Source organism: Triticum urartu, chromosome 1A (assembly GCF_056163025.1).
Source record: "Triticum urartu cultivar PI428250 chromosome 1A, HENAU_Tu73, whole genome shotgun sequence".
Lineage (NCBI taxonomy): Eukaryota > Viridiplantae > Streptophyta > Magnoliopsida > Poales > Poaceae > Triticum > Triticum urartu.
The window spans coordinates 551,137,577-551,154,642 of NC_141873.1; the positions used below are offsets into that span (position 1 = coordinate 551,137,577).

A 17,066-nucleotide genomic window follows, 5' to 3' on the forward strand; every position below is an offset into this window, starting at 1 on the left:
AGATGCCGTCGGTGAAAGTACGATCTAGGCATCTTGTCATTCTTTTAAGTTCAGTTAACCTGTACTTGTACATGCACATGAAATTTTGACTTTATTGACTATTGACATTGTTTTATTGTGCTGTATACAGTCTAGACATGTTGGAGTCTCCGTTGACCAGATGCATGAAATTTTGAAGCATTCCGCTCATCAAAAGGAAAGATCTCACATACTTTGTTTTCTCTATATATTTCATAAAAGTTTTAGTGTAGCGCTTCACATTTTGGGTAATATGTAGCACGCATGGTGGTCCTGTGGCATCATTTTCTTAAAAAAAATTCTCTCTAATATTGGTCATTTTGTGTGCGGTTACAGGAGGAAAAAACAGTAACAGAACTAGATGAAGAAGACAAAGAACTCATCAAATCAATCACTTTCAGAGTAATCCTCTATGTCAACTTTCATATGTACATGCATGTGCAAACTTGCATTTGAAATTATTTCTAACCCTGTCATGCTGTTGGTTATTGCAGAACTTAGAAGATTATGTTAAACGGATTGAAGACGACGATGACAATGATGAAGATTTTTATATACCAGGACAGTCAAGTGTCCCGTGAAAGGTACTTGTCTCTCTGTATTGTGTTTTTTTATATTTCTTTTATGTTTCTATTTCCTATGGTCTTAAGTATGAAAAGGAGAAAGATTACTGTATAACATTGGCTTGAATTTACTTGGGCATGTGTACATATAATTGACAAGTTTAGGCCCATCCCAAGCTGTAGGGCTCATGATGCAAAATTTTGTTGCTAATAGGATGCATCAATGACAATTAGTATTTCCAAGTTGTAAGATGATTGAGAAAAAACACATAGATCTTTGTTGTTGCTAGCATAAGCAATTCTCAAATATGTGTTTTCCTCTTATGTGCCAATAATTTTTTTTGCCTGAAACATCTGCATTGCAGCTAGGATATGCTATTCGCATAAACTGTTCACCTAAAAATGAGAGCTCTCTATTGCTTAATGCAGATAAATAGATAATCTTGCTATGCATGGTTAGAGGCAATCTGTTGATTTTTGATATCTGGAGGACAGTAGTGGGTAAAAATGCCAATAATGTAGATCATTGTCATATGCCTCTATCAAAATTGACTTATAATAAGGTACATATTGAACTTCAATAATATTTTCTCGAATATGTAATTGTGCCTACTGTTACTTATTACTACTGGAAACATGTGGATGGCGAACACAACAATTTCTGAAGGACTGGAAAGAAATTGTTGAGCATAAAAAGGCGGCCTACAATAGTGGTAATTTCCTCTTCTTATAGTGGGTGATATGCGTTTTCTTTTCTTGTGAACCTACTGTAGTGGTAATGTGAAGAGCATGCGTGTACAAATTATATCATTCTTTATATTGCATCTTTAGTTTAGTTCTCACGTGTTTTTTCTTTATCAGATTAAGTGAAAGCTAGATGACGCTGCACCTTCAAGTGCCGGTGATTGCTATGCGTCCACTGAATCAACAAAATTTCAATTGATATTGTAGCCGATGTCGTGGTAAGTCTTCACATCGCTTTCATATAATTAACTTTGTAATGTTTGACCAAGTGCAACTCCATTTACCTTCTATGGTTGTAATCATGTTTTAGAATCATGATCCAGTTTATGAGACATTAAAAAAAATCATAGGTGGTTGTGTCAGAGGCCTTGGGAGAGGTGCCATGAGTACACGCGAAGCCTGACTACAGTGGATGGAAATCGAGGACAGCCCGACAAATAATCAGTATTAAACTTGAGTATGTAAAATGAAGAAGTCAAGTGTTCCACTGATAATATAAATTGAATTCAGTTATACTTGTTTAAAGACATTCTTATTATTCTACTGAATTCCACCAAAGACAGCCCATTTTGCTGACTCAATCCCTTGAGTTGCTTGTATGGTATTTAGGATATTGTTTATTTGATTTCCTAACGAAATGAAATCCTTGTTAGCAGTCTTCTCAGTGAATGTGATGTACTCCATACAAGAAATGTCTAGGTGCACTAGGCCCGCCTAATTCTTCTTTGTTGCGGAACATGGTGGCCCTTTCGGTAGAGAGGCATGTGAAGATTATACAATCTATAGTGACAATTTATGTCTCCTGTTTCATGTTTACTTTTGCTCCGGCTTATTATCCGTCTTGGCATTATGGATTGGTTCTATTTACATGCCAAGCTAATTTGTACGTATATGTCAACTTTATATTTTTACCAAAGTATATATGAGGTTTTCATTGATTATTGATTAATATAAGGTTATGTTTGTACGAGTATAATGTATTTCATGAGCCCATATATTTCTAATATTTCCCGGGCCTCCTTCCCGTCGGTAGTGGTGGACGTTACTGCCGGCTCACCTCCTTCTCCTTTATTTCTTGAGGACTACTTGTTCTTTCTGCTGCTGCTAATCTCTATTCCCGTGCAGTGCACAACTCTGCCAAATCCAAGGTATAAATTGATTTGCTGCCCTATCTGTTCAGGTTCCTCCCTTTCTTATGGTTCATTGGTTTCCTGTGAAGGCGGCTCATGGCGTCAGTGGTGACGGTGGAAATATGATGTTAATACTCACTATTCATGACTAAACTTTGCCTCTCTGATGTCAATTCCAGGTAATGTGCAAATATGATGTCAGTGCCTAGACGGGACACTTTAGGTAATTTATCCCTCGTGAAAATTATCCATGTTAATACTCATGTTCATGACTAAACTTTGCCTCTCTGATGTCATCATCTTTTTAGTAGTTTACAAGACAACCAACACAGATCACAAGAATAAATTTCATCTATCTTGCTATCAGTGGCTCTAAAGAAGACATGGTAGGCAACTGAACTGGTGTGGATGCTTGAATTGATGGACTTAAGGTCCTCCGGAGCCCTATATATACATCTGAATAACCTTTTTACAATTTCTTATTGAAAACTATGTATCTTTATATGCTCATCACAGTCTCAGTAGTTGGCCATAAATAAGTGGTTTCAATTTATCAAACTAGCTGCATGGTCTCTCTGAAATTAGCATGATCAAGCTCCAATGTGTGTATTTAAAGTACCTTTTGCCTTATAGACTTGTAGTGTGCAGAACTGCAGATGAATGCAACTTCTTCTGATTGAAGTGGACAAGTTCCGAAGAAAGGTTATTTTGTTGTTAACGTGCTCCTCTTTTATTTAATATACTCCCATGACAGAAATGGCGCCGGAGAGTTTCCACGTTAATGCTAAACACTGACTGTAAGTCATTTATCTCCCTGTTTTGTTACCTAAGCGTTTGACGCTATAGAAGCTTTCCTTCTTCTGTATAGATGATTATTTTTGTGTAACCAGTCTAAATATTCAAGTGATATTATTGGTGAAATAAGACGAGTCCTCTGTGCTTGAAATTATTGAATTTCCAAATGTAGTGATGCTTTCTTGTTTCATGGTATTTATAAGCAAGATTTGGAAGCGATTTCATCTGCACGTACATGACCGTAGTTGCTATATTTTCATCTCTAGAGGATCTATTTTTTCTATAGTAATTGTCATTGGCAGTGGAATTCTTAGTTTCACTCGACCATGCCCAAAGGGTCCACAATATTGACAATTTTTACATGCTCATACGTGTTTCAATTGTTTTTCTTTTGGAGAAATTCATTTCAGTATCTTTTAGTACCCTTTTCCCGTCTTGAGGAAGCACTACATAAACTGGTACCAAGATAGCCGAACCAGTATTCCATAGGGTTCATGACGTTGCATCCAATAACAAGTGAAATACCAAGATTTGCGCAGATTCTGTGTTAGTAGATATTCTTTTATGAGATTCATGCTAATTTTCAGGTCTTGCATAGCTTCGATCCAAAATCATAATAATTTCTACTGGAAAGAGGGTGTGTGATGAGGTGACCAAAGCTTATCAGGGTCTGTTGTGACGTTGTTGCAACAGCTGTTGCGGAAATTCCACATGCATGGTATGCTTAGCAGACTGATTCTCTGCATAAAAATAGACTCTGTCATGCTTGCTTCCGTATTAGGAGAGGGAGAGGAGAATTCTTGGTGTTCATGTTGCATGTCCAGAATTCTCTCCTTGCCTTGTTGATAGTACTACTATTGCATTAACTTTCAGGTAGATTGAAATTACATAAATTTATATACAATACTACTGTTTTAAGTTTTAGGTAAATGAGATTAAGCAAAATTATATATAATATTACTATTGCATTAGCATCGAGATAAAATACTCCATGTAATGGCATCAAACCCTAACATTCCACAATAAAAGAGACGGACGCAGCAACGCGCGCCATCAGTCATCTAGTATGAACTGCAACCAAACATGTTTAAAGCAGATAGTAGAACAGGTTGCATAGATAGCGTAGAACCTAACATATGTAGGACAAACACTAAAGCAAAGAACTGCGAGAGAACTTTTAACAGAAAGAGCAAGAACACGTACGGGACAGCAGCAGCAGTAGCATTGGACTTGGGGTTGGTGTCGTCGCCAGCAATGTCGCCGAGAAGGTCGTCAACGTCGGGGAAGAAGTCGTCGGAGTCCGGGGCATCCGTGACGAAGAAGTCAGTAGTCGCGCTGAGCGCTCCCCAAAAACATCATCACCCTTTTCCCGTACATGACTCAAAAGGTGCGGTTTCGGAGGCCTACTGTCCCGACACGTGGTGCACGCCGCAAGCAGGGATGGGGAAGAACGTAGCAGCGAGAGAAAGAAAGGTTCTGGTGCGTCTCTCTGGGAGGAGCGACCTCCCCTTTATAGGCGCAAAAGAAGGAGGTGAGAGGGCAACGACGGGAGGTGAAACGAAGAGATGGAGATAAAGCGAACAGCCAGCAGCCGAAGGGCTGCACCGTTCGCATTCGAACTCCACTTTCGCAAAAATCTTTTCCCGCGCCGTGACGAGGCGGGCGGAGGAGAAGCGCGCATGGATGCCCCTTTTGTTCTCATGCTCATACTAGTGGGGAAAGAACCTCCCTTATAAAAAGGTCCAACTCCCTCTAAATTAACAATGTGGGACTAAATTTTAGTTCCATCTCTTGCCATGCACGAATGAGCTGCGTGGGCCTCTAGGATTCATTAAGAATTTTTAAAACTGCTATTGGACTAGGCTAAAGTAGACAAAATTCCAGCACGAAATAGCAAAATACCAGGACTATCATGAATGATTCGTATCGCTTGAAGGATACAAGTTTCACGCCAGCCAGAACATGGCAGTTAGGCTTTATACCCGGATATAGGGACATGTGTTCTACCTGCTCACATCCGTGGCTTGTATAGCCGGAAAGTTGGTAAAAGTAAGGAAATGTGATCTGAAAAGTAAAAGCATAGTTCGTTGTCGGAATTTAAACAGGGCAGGTGAATCCAGCAGAGCCGTCCCATGCACGGCGGAGTCATTGTTATTAAAGATAACCTTATTAAAAGGAATTGACATAGAAATACGTAATGTGTATTTTTTCCACATGATGAGACAATAAAACATTTGTTCTTTCAATGTAAATTGTCTTGTTCTATAAGGCCAGCCATCAAAATAGCTTTTGGCTTGTATCCTCCTTGTAGTGTTGCTAATATATTTGACAACTAGTTATATGGGATTGATCACAGGTTTAGAATTCTACTTAGGGTGAGAGCGCTTGCCGTGATTTGATCGTTTTGACTATGTAGAAATGATAAGATTTTTAACGATAAAAGTACTTCGCTTATGCAGGTTATCTACAGATGTATCGGGACTCTACAACAAGTGAAGAATCGAGGCCTGTTTACGGAGATGTGTACACAATTAAAAGCTACGACGAGGGATATTTTTACCCAACATGGGTGGTAGCATGATCTTAGGATTGGGCTATCGACGGTTTATGCGCTATACAGATATACATTTTTCTTTGTATTTCGCCTTCCTATTTTATTTTCGCTTGTCATGAGAATTTTGTTGATTATGTGTATCTTAATTATGCAGAGGCCGAGTGTAATACTTAAACCTTTTAAGTAATAAAGCGCTTTTTTGGGAAATGCACGGTGAAAGGCTGAGGAGCGTCGTAACTCCTCGACGAACTGGTAAGCAACCGTTGGATGGGAATTAGACGCCTAAGGCAAGTCGGAGATGGCGCCCTCAATGGAGGTGTCAAAATCTTCTTTCAGACTAAACAGGGGAAGTGTTGATTTCGTCAGATGCGCTTCAGGGCCTGACAGACAGCAGCGAAAGCTTGGGTACTTTCTCCATTGACAATGGATTCAAATCGGTCGAAGTCGCCAGCTTAATGCAGCACGTAACTGGCCATTCCAGTAACACGTCTTCCACACGATATGGCGTATAGATCATATGTTGTCTCGAACCATTTAGGACCAGTTTTTTGGTGGCTTTTTTAGACTTTTAGAATAAGGTGTCCTTTATTCAGCTTATTCTATAAGCTCAATCAAAATTTATTCTTAAAACCTATTAGCTACTTCCTCCGTCCTATAATGTGAGATCTTTTTTGACACTAGTGTAATATGAAAAATCGTCTTATATTATGGGATGGAGAGAATACTTATTAGGTATTTCAAGAAGCCAGCAAAAGAAGTGGCCTTTATACTTGGACACGTGGCCCAAAACTACTTGCTGAACTAACTCAAATGATTCTTGTCACACTGAGGACAATATTGCAGTTATCAAGTTGGATGGTATATTGCCACTGGAGACTGCAGTCACCATAATTCTTTATACCCACTCCCAGTCACTAGAATGCGGCGGCGGCGTGGTCGCCGTCGTTGTGATAGGGCAGCTTGAGGGCCCTGAAGCCCGGGTAGACGGCGATGTGCTGCTTGAACTCGAACCGGCCCGTCGTCATGAACGGCACGCGCACGGTGGTGCCGTCCGGGACATGGAACGGCCCGACGAAGGTCGCCGACTTGGTCGAGTGGTGGACCACGCCCCCTTGAAGTAGAGCGCGTTGGCGAGGACGACGACCGTGGACGAGCCGACCGACCGTGGAGGGAGGACGTCGCGGATGCGGTTGCTGGTCGCGCCCTCGACGAAGGCGTTCACTCGCCGCCTCGCCTGCTCGGCGCCCTGGACGAAATCCACGGGTTCCGCGGTGGCGGCCGGTGTAGCTCGACGCGGCGGTGGCCACGAACTCAGGCTGCAGCGCCTGCCTCCGGTCGACCCACACGCCGCAGGCGAAGGACGTCTGCGCCAGGCCGCTGAGCTTGCGCGCCAGCTCCGTGGCCGGCGCGCCGTGCAGGTCGTCGAGCGACGCCGACCCGAGGAACGCCAGGAGCTCGCCGCGCGTCTCTCCCCGCGTGCCGGCGGCCACCAGCGCGAGCGCCGCGTTGATGGACAGCGGCGAGACGATGAAGTTGGCTCCCCCGCCGGCCGCCGCCCTAACGCCGACCTCCCTGGCGAGAGGCAGGCACGACGCCTTCCCGCCCGCGTCGACGCTGCCTAGCGCCGCGCCCACGGGCACATAGTCATAGTCGCCACCTGGTGCGAAGGGCCTCACCGTGGCAAGCATGGGGTCGCGTGGTTGCGCCTCGGCATGGTGGTAAGGGCCGTCGAGGTAGCTCCGGCCGCTGCAAGGGCAGCGCTGGTTGCAGTCAAGCAGGCGCCGCGATGGCGAAGTCTTTGCCCTGAATTCGACCTGCGCCCGCCATGCGGCGAACAGTGTCAAGCAGAGGACGCCCTTCCACAAGGGCGACATCCCATCCATCCCTTCCACAAGGGCCGGCGGGGATGAGGGATCTCGAGGCGGAGCCGGGCGGCGTCCCGGCGGACGCCCCGCCATCGCCGGCCGACCTCGCGTCGGGCGAAAAGGCGACGGAGGCGGGATCACGAGCTGAGATCGGGCGGGGCCAGGGGAAATTCATGCAATGGCGTGTTCATTTCTGCGCCGAGACGGTTCCTGCGATCTGGATTGAAGGCCGCGTCCGTTTTACTCCTCATTCGCGTTGGCTGGTTCTCTTCGATTTGGAGAATGACATCCTTGCCGGCGACTTCTGGCCGGACGGCGACTCGATCGAGGTAGGGCATCGTTTCAAGATTGATGGATTTAACGTGCTGGTTGGTGACTATGTGCAGGTGGATCTTCGTCCGAAGAGACCGGAGCTGATTGACCTGACGGATACGAGGCTTCATGGAAAACCGAGAGGGATGGATGGCGACAAGGCGGGATACCCCGCGGGATGCGGTGCGGCGATCACCGGAACTCGGTCCTTGGGGCCGGTGGCTCATCAACGGGTTGGTGGCCGGTTCTGGGCGCTGGCCGGATCGGAAGACGACGAGGCGGACGAGGATGGGGATGAGCCGGCATCCTCTCCGCCAACGCCGACGCCATCTGATCTATTCTGTGAGTTATTTCATTCAGGCTATGATGAGGATGAGGTTGCCTCTACGGTGGACAGGATCCTGCCGGTGGACGATCCGGCGAGGGTTGGGCTACACGCGGACAATAGAAAGGAGATGGTGCGTCGCGTCGTACATTGGAGAACGGCGGCGACGGCTGTCCGGCCATGGAAAGGACCCCTTCCGAAGGTTAGCCTTCCAAACCTCACCGTTTTTGACTTGATTCGGCCGGATTCGTGGATTAAAGTTGAGAGGAAGAAGAGATCGAGTCATTCTGGTGCTGCATCCCGGAGATCGGCGACGGCCACGGCGCAGTCGCCGGCGGGGCGGCCGATCGGGATCGCAGGCATGCGGGAGGCGCGTTTGAACGCGCTCTTGGGCCGCGATTTCGGTTTGCATGGGGATGGGCCGGTTCTGAGTGAACCGGGCCTGACCGTTGCTGGGCCTATGGTCGCCGGGTATGAGGCCCGGTGTGACCAGGCACATACGTCTACACCCCCATGCATCGACGTTTCTCCTTTGTGGATTCGATCGGAAAGACCTAGGGTTTGCGGTGCTGGGCGTCGACCGAGTTTCTCTGATCGTGGTGCGGGGCGTGCCAGGCGCATCCCCCCTCTCCGCGGCATGGCCGGTCGAGGAGTCCCCCCTGCCATGCCTGCCGCTCCGGGCGCTGACAGTCATGGAGGGCCAACGTTGTCGGCCGGAGGTGGCCGCGGCGGTAGTGGTATGCCTGCGGGGACGGGTCGCGGCGGCGCGGGTGGGCCGCTCGGGGCTGGCCGGGGCGGTGCGCCATCGCTTCCGGGCGCTGGAACCGGCCGTGCGGCGCCGGACGTAGGCGGCCCAAGACCGCCTCTAGTTGGTGCCGCGCGTGGGGCTGGCTCTGCTGGCCGCGGGTTTGGTGCTGCCGGTGCACGACCAACCACGCCGGTGTTGCCACAGCCTACTGCGGGTCGAGGTGGACCTCGGCCGCCGGTGCCGAACCCTGTGGCTGTCGCGGGCCGCGGTGTGCCGACCCCAAGGCCGCCCCCTCCAGCCTCTAATGGCCAGCGACCGTTGGCGATTCAGGCCGGGGCTAGACCGCCGCACTTCGTGGCGAAGCAGGCGCACAACTCGACAGGGCCGGTTTTGCAGCAGGCACAGGCGCTGCAGGTTTCTGCTAGTGGAGATGTTCAATCGGCGCCTCGTGGACAGTGGGGTGATGATGGGTATAATGCGTATGGAGAGGGACAACACCGGGGATCCTCGTCTACGGGTGGTGGACGGGGGTATGCCGGGCAGAGCGATGGCTCGGCTGAGAGGCCCTTCCTGGGACCAACGGGCGGTTTCGTCGAAGGGGCGTCTGGACCGGCTCATCGTAACCGCGGTGGTTTCCGTGGTAACCGTGGCGGCCGAGGTGGCCATGGTGGCCGCTACCGTCCACGACAGCATCCTGTTACTGTGGACCAGACACCTGTTGGCGAGGTTACTGCGGAACCTGAGTTGTCTTGCCGGGCTATGGAGGTGGTGACGGCACTGGCTGACGTGGTGGTCCCTGCTAATGGAGATATTGGGTCTATGTCCGTAGAAGACAGAGCGGCCAAGTATGCGTGCAAGAAAGAAAGGATGTTATGTTACCGTTGTGGAGATAAGGGCCATTTCATTGCTGAGTGTGTGGCTGTTTTATGCGATACGTGTGGCAAGCCAGCCCATCAGTCGGGGGTTTGTCCGCTTATGAGGGAGCAGGTACCGAACCTTATGATGTATGGAGTGTACTGTGCTGAGCTCACATTCTTTGAGTCTCCGACCGAGAGGGAGGTTACTGATGAGGTTCAGTGTGTGACAACTGGGATTGTTAAAGTAACTAAAGGAGAAGTATCTGAGACCCAGATTGTGCAGCGGCTCCGGGAGCTGGCCCCAGGGGATTTCCACTGGGAGCTTGTCAGTCTAGAGGCGAACTTGTTCAGGGTTGAGTTCCCGACAGTAGAGGATTTACAGAGGCTCTTGAGTTTCGGGATGTGCAAAGTGCCAGGTACTGAGGGCATTCTTGAGTTCCATGAGTGGAAGTTGATTGAACCTCAGGGTACACCTCTTACCCAGGCTTGGTTACGGTTTTCGGGAGCTCCTTCCAAACCTATGCAGGATGCTAGGGTAGTTGCGAGTTTGGGCATCATGGTGGGAAAGCCTGACCGTGTGGATATGGCCTTTACTAGAGCTCATGGGGTTGCTCGCTTACTGGTCAGTATTTTGGACATTGAGTTTGTGCCTGATGTGGTCAAGTGGGCTTATCGAGGCCAGGTTTACAACCTTAAGATTGAGTTTGAGGATGTCAACTTGTTTGCTAAGGCACCTACTGCCACTGATGTTGATATGCACGAGGATGATGAGAGTGCAGGAGCTAAGGAGACTCCGGCCGCTGATCCTGGACGAGAGTTGTCCAAGGGACCGGGGTCTGTTGATCAGACGACCGTAAATGGGACGGCGCCTTCTGCTTCAGTGCCGTCGACCACTCTGAGGTTTGGATCTATTGAGCCTGCTACTGCACCTCCCATGCTTTGGAGCGAGCGAGTGGAGTCTTTTGATGATTTTGAGCACTCTCTACCCGCTTTGGACTTTGAGGGCCCGGGCGTGGAGGAGTCTAGCGCGGAGGAGATTCCGGAGATAGAGATTTCGCCGGATTGTGTTCAGACAGCGGAACTTCAGGTGGTGGTTCCGAGCTGTGCAGGGGGGTCGAGGCAGGTGGTCTCGGCGCCCCCTTCTCCTCTCGCTCAGGTCGATGAGACCGTGAGGGTGGAGATACCTTCGGGAGGGGGGTCAGGGCGGGTGGCCTCGGCGCCCTCTTCACCGGTCGTTGGGCCGATCTGCAGGTGGCCGGACCGGCCTATGGAGGGAGCTTGGGGCGGGTGGCCTCGGGACCCTCTTCACCCTCACCTTCCGCGCCCAGGGGGACTGCCCCACCGTTGGCGCCGGTGATTACTCCTGACCGAAGGTCTGGGGTGGATGGGGAGCGGGGGCAAGTGGCCTTTGGTTCCCCATCAGCTCACTCGGTGCCCTCCCACAACCGTGGGGAACAGCTGCTTGTTCGGGGGGTGACAGGCGGTCAATCCCCGGGCAACTTCACTCGGGAGGAGGTTATACAGTTCGGCGGGATTCCGGACCAGGCATCCGAGGGCCGACGGGTGAGCTGCCGTCTTCAGGGCCGTCCGGAGGTGGACGACATGCAGCAACGGTGCGCCGTGAGGGCGGCCAAGCTTCGTGACGTCCAGGTCACTACTGGTATGTCGGTCAATACTTCTAATTCCATATTGCATTTTTCGAATGATGAGATTGTTGATAATGCGAACCAACTAGGGATTTCACTAGGTAATAATGAGGGTGAAATTTCTAACTCCATCAATGATTTGCTAGATCTAGAAGTCGAGAGGGCTTTAGATATGATTCGAAACTTAGCTGCCGTCAAACCCATGAATGATTCCGAGATTGATGCCTTGGGAGTTCGGGTGCTCGATGATTTTTGTGCCGATCTCGCACCTCCCCTCCCGGAGCAGGAGGAGGAGAATGAGAGTGTAGAGATGGATGTTGTTGGTCCCCCTGTAGCGGGGAGTGAGGACCGGGTAGATGCGAGGACCGGCCCTAAGCGCACATGGAAGCGCAAGATTTACCCAACGTCTGCTGTGCGTAGGAGTGCTAGGATCCGCACTGCTAAAAAATTCCACGACGAGATATGAGAGGAATCTTTTGGAATAGCAGAGGTCTTAAGGACTTGGCTAAAAGACGATTTCTTGCAGATGCATCCGTCGAGCATCGATTGGATTTTATTGCGTTGTCGGAAACTGGTAGAGCAAATTTCTCACCACACTTTCTTAACACTCTATCGGGGGGTATTGAGTTTGACTGGCATTGTCTGCCGCCGTGAGGGAGATCGGGAGGGATCTTACTTGGTGTTCGATGCGAGTCTCTCGAAGTTCGAAGTGTGGTCATGGGAGATTTTGCTGTAAAATTCAGGGTGCGATCCAAGGTCGACGGTTTTGACTGGGCTTTGGTGGCGGTGTATGGCGCCGCGCAGGCAGAATTCAAACTGGACTTCCTGGCCGACCTAGTTAGAGTTTGTGGTTCTGAGCAGCTCCCCATTCTCGTTGGGGGTGATTTCAACATTATTAGGAGGCGTGATGAGAAGAACAATGATAATTTTGACGGGAGATGGTCGTTTATGTTCAACACTATCATTGAAAGCTTGGATCTGAGAGAGATTGAGCTTTTAGGTAGGAAGTTTACTTGGGCCAATGCCATGCCAAATCCAACGTTTGAGAAGCTGGATAGGGTACTCGCAAGTGTCGCATGGGAACATAAGTTTTCCTTAGTAACTGTTCAGGCTCTCTCTCGCGGGATTTCTGATCACACGCCTCTTTTTCTTGACTCTGGTGGGGCTACCTACTCGGGCAACAAGAATTTGTTCTCATTCGAGCTTGCGTGGTTTGAAAGAGAAGGCTTCCTGGATCTCGTAGCCAGAGAGTGGGCTAAGGAAGCAGGCGGTAGGAATGCGCTTAAGCGCTGGCAGAATAAGATTAGGCATCTGAGAAGTTTCCTACGTGGATGGGCTAAACATTTAAGTGGGATATATAGGGTTGAAAAGGAACGGCTCCTTGCCCTCATTCAGTCCTTAGATGTAAAAGCAGAAACCACGGTGTTGCCAGCCACCGAGCTTCATACTAAGCTTGACGCTGAGAAGAGGTTGAAAGAACTACTTCGGGAAGAAGAGCTAAAGTGGGTTCTGCGGGCCAAGGTTCGAAGAGTGGTCGAGGGGGACGCGAACACTCAATTCTTCCATATGATTGCAAATGGCAAACATAGGAAGAAGAGAATCTTCCAGCTAGAACAAGATGAGGGTACGATTATCGGGCAGGATAATTTGAAGCTTTACATTACCGAATACTACAAACGATTGTTCGGACCACCAGAGGAGAACTATGTGTCTCTGGATGAGTCTAGAATCGAAGATGTACCTCAACTCACTGCGGTGGAGAACGATATATTAACCGACCCTTTTTCGGAAAAGGAGGTTTTCGAGGCCGTTTCCCAGATGAAAAATAATAAGGCACCCGGTCCGGATGGTTTCCCGGCTGAGTTTTATAAGAAATGCTGGCATATTATTAAAGGGGACCTGTTGCCGATGTTCCATGATTTGTTCTCGGGACATTTGCAGCTTTTCCAGCTTAATTTTGGAACAATAACCCTGCTTCCTAAGAAAACAGAGGCCGTGAGAATCGAGCAATTTCGGCCTATATGCCTTCTGAATGTCAGTTTCAAAATTTTTACCAAGGTTGGGACGAATAGGCTAACACAGATTGCGCACGCCGTGGTACAGCCTACTCAAACGGCTTTCATGCCGGACAGGAACATCCTGGAAGGGGTTGTGGTCCTTCATGAAACGCTCCATGAGATCCACATGAAAAAACTTGATGGGGTTATTTTCAAAGTGGATTTTGAGAAGGCATATGATAAAGTCAAATGGCCGTTCCTTCAACAGGCCTTGCGCATGAAGGGCTTTGATGAAGCTTGGCGATGCCAGGTGGAAGCATTCACGCAAAAAGGGAGTGTTAGAATCAAAGTGAATGATGATATAGGTCATTATTTCCAAACGCATAAGGGATTGAGACAAGGCGATCCTATGTCTCCAATATTATTCAATATTGTGGTGGACATGTTGGCAATCCTGATAGGAAGGGCAAAAGAGGCCGGTCAGGTGGGTGGCTTGGTGCCTCATTTGGTAGATGGTGGTGTGTCCATCCTGCAGTACGCTGATGATACTATCATCTTTATGGAACACGATTTGGCCAAAGCGAGAAACATGAAGTTAGTGTTATGCTTATTTGAACAATTGACGGGGCTTAAGATTAATTTCCATAAAAGCGAGCTGTTCTGCTTTGGTAGAGCCAAAGATGAACAAGAGGCATATAGACAATTGTTTGGTTGTGAAGTTGGGGCTCTACCTTTTACGTATCTAGGTATTCCCATTCACCATCGTAAGCTAACAAACAGCGAGTGGAAGTGCATAGAGGATCGGTTTGAGAAGAAACTGAGTTGCTGGAAAGGAAAACTCATGTCGTATGGAGGACGGTTGATCCTTATTAACTCGGTGCTCACGAGTTTACCTATGTTCCTCTTATCCTTCTTTGAGGTCCCAGTTGGGGTTAGGAAACGGCTGGACTTCTATCGATCCCGATTCTTTTGGCAGAGTGATGAACTTAAGAGAAAATACCAACTGGCCAAATGGGATATTATCTGTCAACCAAAGGACCAGGGGGGGCTTGGTATTGAAAATCTAGAAGTCAAGAATAGATGCTTGCTCGGTAAGTGGTTGTATAAGTTGGCACTTGAGACGGAGGCAACATGGGCACAGATCTTACGCAGTAAATATTTGCAGTCCAAGACCCTGTCCCAGGTCACTATGAGACCAAATGATTCGCCGTTCTGGAAGGGGCTCATGAGAATCAAAGCTACCTTCTTTAACAGAACTAGGCGTATTGTCGGGAATGGTAATGACACTCGATTTTGGGAGGATACGTGGCTTGGCGATGAGCCTTTGGCGACCCAGTATCCGTCCCTTTATCGTATTGTTCAGCGCCGTGAGGCTCTTGTTGCCACGGTTCTGCAGTCCATTCCGCTCAACATTCAGTTTAGGAGGGTGCTTGTGGGGGACCGATGGGAAGCATGGCTTCACTTGGTTCAGAGATTGATGGGGGTTCAGTTAAATCCTCAGCCCGATCAGTTGTGGTGGAAGCTTACTAGATCTGGGGATTTCACAGTTAAATCGATGTATATTGATATCATTAACTCAAGTGTGATTCCTAGTTCCAAAGAGGTTTGGAAAGTTAAGGTCCCCTTAAAGATTAAAGTGTTTATGTGGTTTGTACATAAACAAGTAATTTTAACAAAGGACAATCTAGTTAAGCGTAACTGGACAGGTTCTACTAGGTGTAGTTTCTGTGATCGGGAGGAGACCATTAAGCACCTCTTCTTTGACTGCCCGTTGGCACGAGGCTTGTGGCGCTCTGTGCAAATTGCCTTTAACATTACTCCCCCGAATTCGAACAACACGTTATTCGGGACGTGGCTTGCTGGGATAGACTCCGAAACAGCTAGACACATTCGTGTAGGAGTTTGTGCGTTGTTATGGGCAATTTGGAACTGCAGAAATGATTTGGCTTTTAACAGAACAACAACTATTCATTTTTTGCAGGTTTTATTTCGGGCTACTGCGCTGATCCGTATATGGTCCTTACTCACTCCGACGGAGGCCAGGAAGCGCTTGGTTACTGGATCTGTCCGGTGGGAGATGGTAGCGTGGGATATCTTCAACCGGTTTGGATGGCGGTCATGTAATAGGATAGGCGATTAGTTTACCTATCTGTTAATTTGCCAGCCGGTTGTGGCTTCTTAGACTTTCTGTTTTGGCATGGAGGCTCTTGGTGAGCTTGCCGCTCTTTTTGTCTGCAGACTTTAAGACCTTGTTAAACCTTATTTACTATTTTTAATAAATATGGTTGTATGCATCGTTCTGATGTAGAGACCGAGGAATCCCCCTTTTTGAAAAAAAATCCATATCGCTGCTGCAATCGCACCTGCACCTCCCCGTGTGTCTGCTAGCTAGAAGAAGCACTCATTTCGTCAGTGACACACATGACACACTCTCCCTCTCCCTCTCAAAGACAGGATATTGTATGAATGAATGTCAGTTTTCTGACAGAAGTTATCGGAATCTTATGCCATCTACTCTACTCTGCTTGTGATTGGTTGCACTTGCACCTTGCTTGATAGTTGATAACATATATACAGAATCACATGGCAAAAGAACAGATGATTTCTTGGCATGAGCATCTACAAAATACTAGTAGAGGAAACTACATGTTCTTGTATAGTTGTATTCTCCATGCCATCTACTGATGACAAAAGAAACATGTCACACAGTGAGCCATATGCTATACTCATCTGGTGTAACAAATGCTCGTATAATTAGAAACACATAATTAGAGGACATTATCTACATGGAATTGGTAAACCAAAGTACTTCCTCCGTTTCATAATTCTTGTCATGATTTTAGTTCAATTTAAACTAATACCGCGACAAGAATTATGGAACAGAAGACAGCCATTGGGTTTTCTAAAAAAAACTCATGATGTAAAGTATATCCGTTAAAAATGAATGCCAAGTCTGCATCAACATTTAAAAACACTTTAGCTATATGTAAATCCTCTGTGAATTGAATTTGGGTCAATCGATTTTCTGAACGTTGATTGTTGCTTAAAGATTCATGTTTTTTTTTCTCTGTTGTGTGTGGTGTAGTCTTGTTTTGGGCTGATTTTTTTTACCGAACCATTTTTTGGGTCAGTCAATTCCTTCACAGGCTGCCTCTATCTAGCCCATCTGACTCCTACCCTTCTCCTCTCACCCTTTATCTTTTTTCTGTTTTCTATTTTTACGTGTTTCTCTTTTCTTTTTCCCTTTTCTTTGTTAGTTGATGTTTTAATTTTGTGGGTATTTTTGAGATGTTAGGTCACTGTAAACGTTTACACACAAATAATATACAATATGTGTGAAAATTGCATTATTATATGAGTATTCTTTGCATAAAAAGAAATCCAATACAAGTGCAAAGTTGAGTGATGTTTTCGCATTTTGTTTTCTTTAAGGGTAATACCAGTGCCACTGATTCATTCAAGAACTGTTCATGAAAATTTCACTATTATTTATTTATTGCGTATTATTAAAA

The 17,066-nt window shown here is 47.3% G+C and overlaps 1 protein-coding gene, 1 long non-coding RNA gene and 1 pseudogene across 2 annotated transcripts; 2 read left to right on the forward strand and 1 right to left on the reverse strand.

Annotated features, from left to right (window-relative positions):
• Window positions 1-1,099: 1,099 nt before the first annotated feature.
• Window positions 1,100-2,088, forward strand: LOC147992582 (uncharacterized). Its single transcript, XR_015615374.1, has 3 exons — window positions 1,100-1,294; window positions 1,443-1,543; window positions 1,676-2,088. It is a non-coding gene; the product is annotated as an uncharacterized LOC147992582 (long non-coding RNA).
• A 4,630-nt stretch (window positions 2,089-6,718) lies between these two features.
• On the reverse strand, window positions 6,719-7,678 carry LOC125533105 (putative serpin-Z12; annotated as a pseudogene).
• A 32-nt stretch (window positions 7,679-7,710) lies between these two features.
• LOC147992583 (uncharacterized) lies at window positions 7,711-12,023 on the forward strand. The gene is made up of 2 exons (XM_087539074.1): window positions 7,711-11,014; window positions 11,392-12,023. The coding sequence occupies exons 1-2, from the start codon at window positions 7,711-7,713 to the stop codon at window positions 12,021-12,023; spliced, it is 3,936 nt and encodes a 1,311-aa protein (XP_087395200.1).
• The last annotated feature ends 5,043 nt before the right edge of the window (window positions 12,024-17,066 follow it).

Excerpts from the sequence above, each read along its gene's own strand:
- LOC147992583 (XM_087539074.1), top strand. The coding sequence starts at position 7,711 with ATGAGGGATCTCGAGGCGGAGCCGGGCGGCGTCCCGGCGGACGCCCCG. Across the intron at positions 11,015-11,391 it reads TCAGGTGGTGGTTCCGAGCT|GCGGTCAATCCCCGGGCAAC; the intron begins GTGCAGGGGGGT and ends GGGGGGTGACAG.